The 2500-nt window shown below is 47.3% G+C and overlaps 1 protein-coding gene across 2 annotated transcripts in view; it reads right to left on the reverse strand.

Annotated features, from left to right (window-relative positions):
• meis1b (Meis homeobox 1 b) overlaps positions 1–2500 on the reverse strand; it is a 57442-nt gene that overhangs the window by 6939 nt on the left and 48003 nt on the right. The window contains exon 10 of one of the 2 annotated variants that reach the window (XM_083695444.1): positions 898–956. In XM_083695444.1, coding sequence (XP_083551570.1) covers positions 898–956 — 59 coding nt within the window. Of the gene's footprint in view, positions 1–893; positions 957–2500 lie in introns of both variants that reach the window. The other variant, XM_083695445.1, reaches the window with a different exon arrangement.

Raw genomic sequence — 2500 nt, forward strand, 5'->3', positions numbered from 1 at the left:
TGGGCAGAAATTTGGTCAGGTCATACAGTAGTAGTATGTTTTGATTTATTGAGTTAAATATTTGTTATTTTTTTAAATCGATCGTCTTGTTTGTGTGCATTCACAAACATCATTTTTGGGGGAAAGCCACAGTCAAAACCCCTAAGCTCAAAATGGTACTAACAAAGCTCACTAAAATGTGTTGAAACATGCAGTACTGAGTAGTAGTTGCAGAAACCTGAGAACCCTCTTTTTTTTTTTCTCTACCCTTGCCCTGCGCTCTCATAGAAATCCACTTACCTCCGATATAGGGCTGTTTGGGGGTCACTCAAGCAAAAACAAGAGCTCAGCCCCACTGAATGCCTTTGAACTTTACTGAGCCCCTAATGCCAAGATGACCCCTGACCCCTATTACAGGTAATAAAGTTTACGGCAGTCCAAACCAAGCCATGCACCAGGGACCGCTCGCCAACAGCCGCAAATGGGGGGGGGGCAACAAAGAGGGGAGAGAGCTGAGATGCCAAACAAAAGTCAACCAAGAAAAGAAACACGTCAAGTTCCTCTGTGTTTTGGTTTGAGTTGGGGGGGGGGGGGTCAGTTTTTGTTTTTCTTCGTTCAGTCGGAAGGCAGTTTTTAGACTAGACAAACCTTGTTGAATTTTCAATTAATGGTTTGATGATTCGTTATCGTTCTGGTCAACCCAATAGCACGTCAAAGAGATTAGTGCTGATGTTAATAGTATCTTCGGGCCTTTTTTAGTTGTCAGTCACTCTGGTTGAGCCCCCACATTGTTGTAGTTTGTTTTTGGGGGGGGGGGGTGTAAAGTACAGTATTTACCGGCTGAGGAGCCTCCTGGTGCATGGCTTGTGGAAGGCTTTCGCCTGCGGGACTTGAATACAGTAACTATGGGAGACTTGCCTGCACGGTTAGACTGGTCGATCATGGGCTGCACTATTCTCCTCCTTGCGTTTATGAACCTATGATAGAGAGAGAGAGAGAGAGAAAGAGAGAGAGAGATGGTCAGTATATCTCTCAGAATAATCCAAAACCAGACAAGGCTTTCTGTTACCAATTAGTTAGACACCAAAGTTTAAGATTGGCATCCAATATAAAAACAAATACATTGCCGGAACCAGCCCCCGCTCACACTTGTCAAGCAAACATAGTGGCAGTTTTACACTGTCATTGACCCAAACACAGGACCCATTGTGAGAGGTTTTAACTAACATTTCTCTATTCAAGTTTAAAACACGTCGTGGTTTCTTTGTTAGAGAGGTTCCATCTAATGATGAGTTGAAATTGCTGGGTTTGTGTGGGAAATATTTGTGTGTAGGTGTAGGTGTCTATGTGTGTGTTCAAGACAGCAGTATATCTGACATATATAGCATCTGACCAACCTCTTCACCCTGTGGCCCCTTATAAAGGCACATGGTCCCCCCCCCCCCCACACACACACCACTCCAGCCTTACTCAGACTAAATCCTTGTGAAATGACCCTGTGACCTGTGTTGACCCCAAGGAGTGAAGGCTTATGGGGGTTCTGACTTGATTTATGTGCTCCTGCTGTAGCCCCCGCTGGACACTTCCATTTCATCTTTAGAGGGGGGAATTAGTCGACTTTTAAGGAAACAATAGCCACGCTAAGCTGAGAAAGCAAGGGGGCACTGATGGTTGAAGGATAGTTAGGGGGGGGGGGGGGGGGGCAAGAAAAAGGGAGAGAGAGAGACATAGAGAAAGAGAGAGATGGGCACCTAGCATCTGCTATCTTCTTGTTTTATAACTCTTAAATGTCTTAACTCCAAATTACTTTTGAGCATTAGTTCTCCTCCCAGTTGTTGCTCCCTCTCCACTATCTCCCTGTCTTATACCTTCCAGAGAGGGAGAGGGAGACCAAGAGAGAGGGAGGAATGCAAGAATGTACTGACATGGCAGAGCACCATCAAATGAGGGAATGTCTGGAGTTTTATCACCGACTCCCTCCCTCCCTCTATCCCTCCCTCGATCCCTGCCCTGTGCTGCTGGGGGAGAGATGGGGGGAGAGGGGGAGTGGAGGAGTAGAGAGGCCTAGGCATTCATTTTATTGCCTTCCCTCATAGCAGGCCCTCCATAGCAGGCCGGGGTCAACTCTGGGCCATCGCTGGCTAACTGCTGACCTCTATCCTCCCCTCTTCTTCTCCTATTTGGAATCTCTTGCTCTCTCTCTCTCTCCCTTTCTTAGTGTGACAACTCACCCTCTCCCACTGTATCTCTCTCTCTCTCTGTTCCTTTCTTATCACTTATTCTTTAAATGGTGGACACTGCCTGGCCTCTCCAAACTCTCCCAAAAAAACAACATTCTGCCAAGCTTCCTGTCCCAGTCATCCCCATATCTAAGGCCAGATGCACCATGGGGGCTGGAACAAAGGACAAGCGCCTCACAATGCCAGCCAAGGGAACGGGGCGGGGAGTGAGAGAGGGAGGGAGGGCGACAGAGGGAGGGAGGGTTGGAGGAGTATGGTGGAGAAAAAGAAAGGCAGAGCTC

Source organism: Argentina silus, assembly GCF_951799395.1.
Source record: "Argentina silus genome assembly, chromosome: X".
In the NCBI taxonomy this organism is placed as follows: Eukaryota; Metazoa; Chordata; class Actinopteri; order Argentiniformes; family Argentinidae; genus Argentina; species Argentina silus.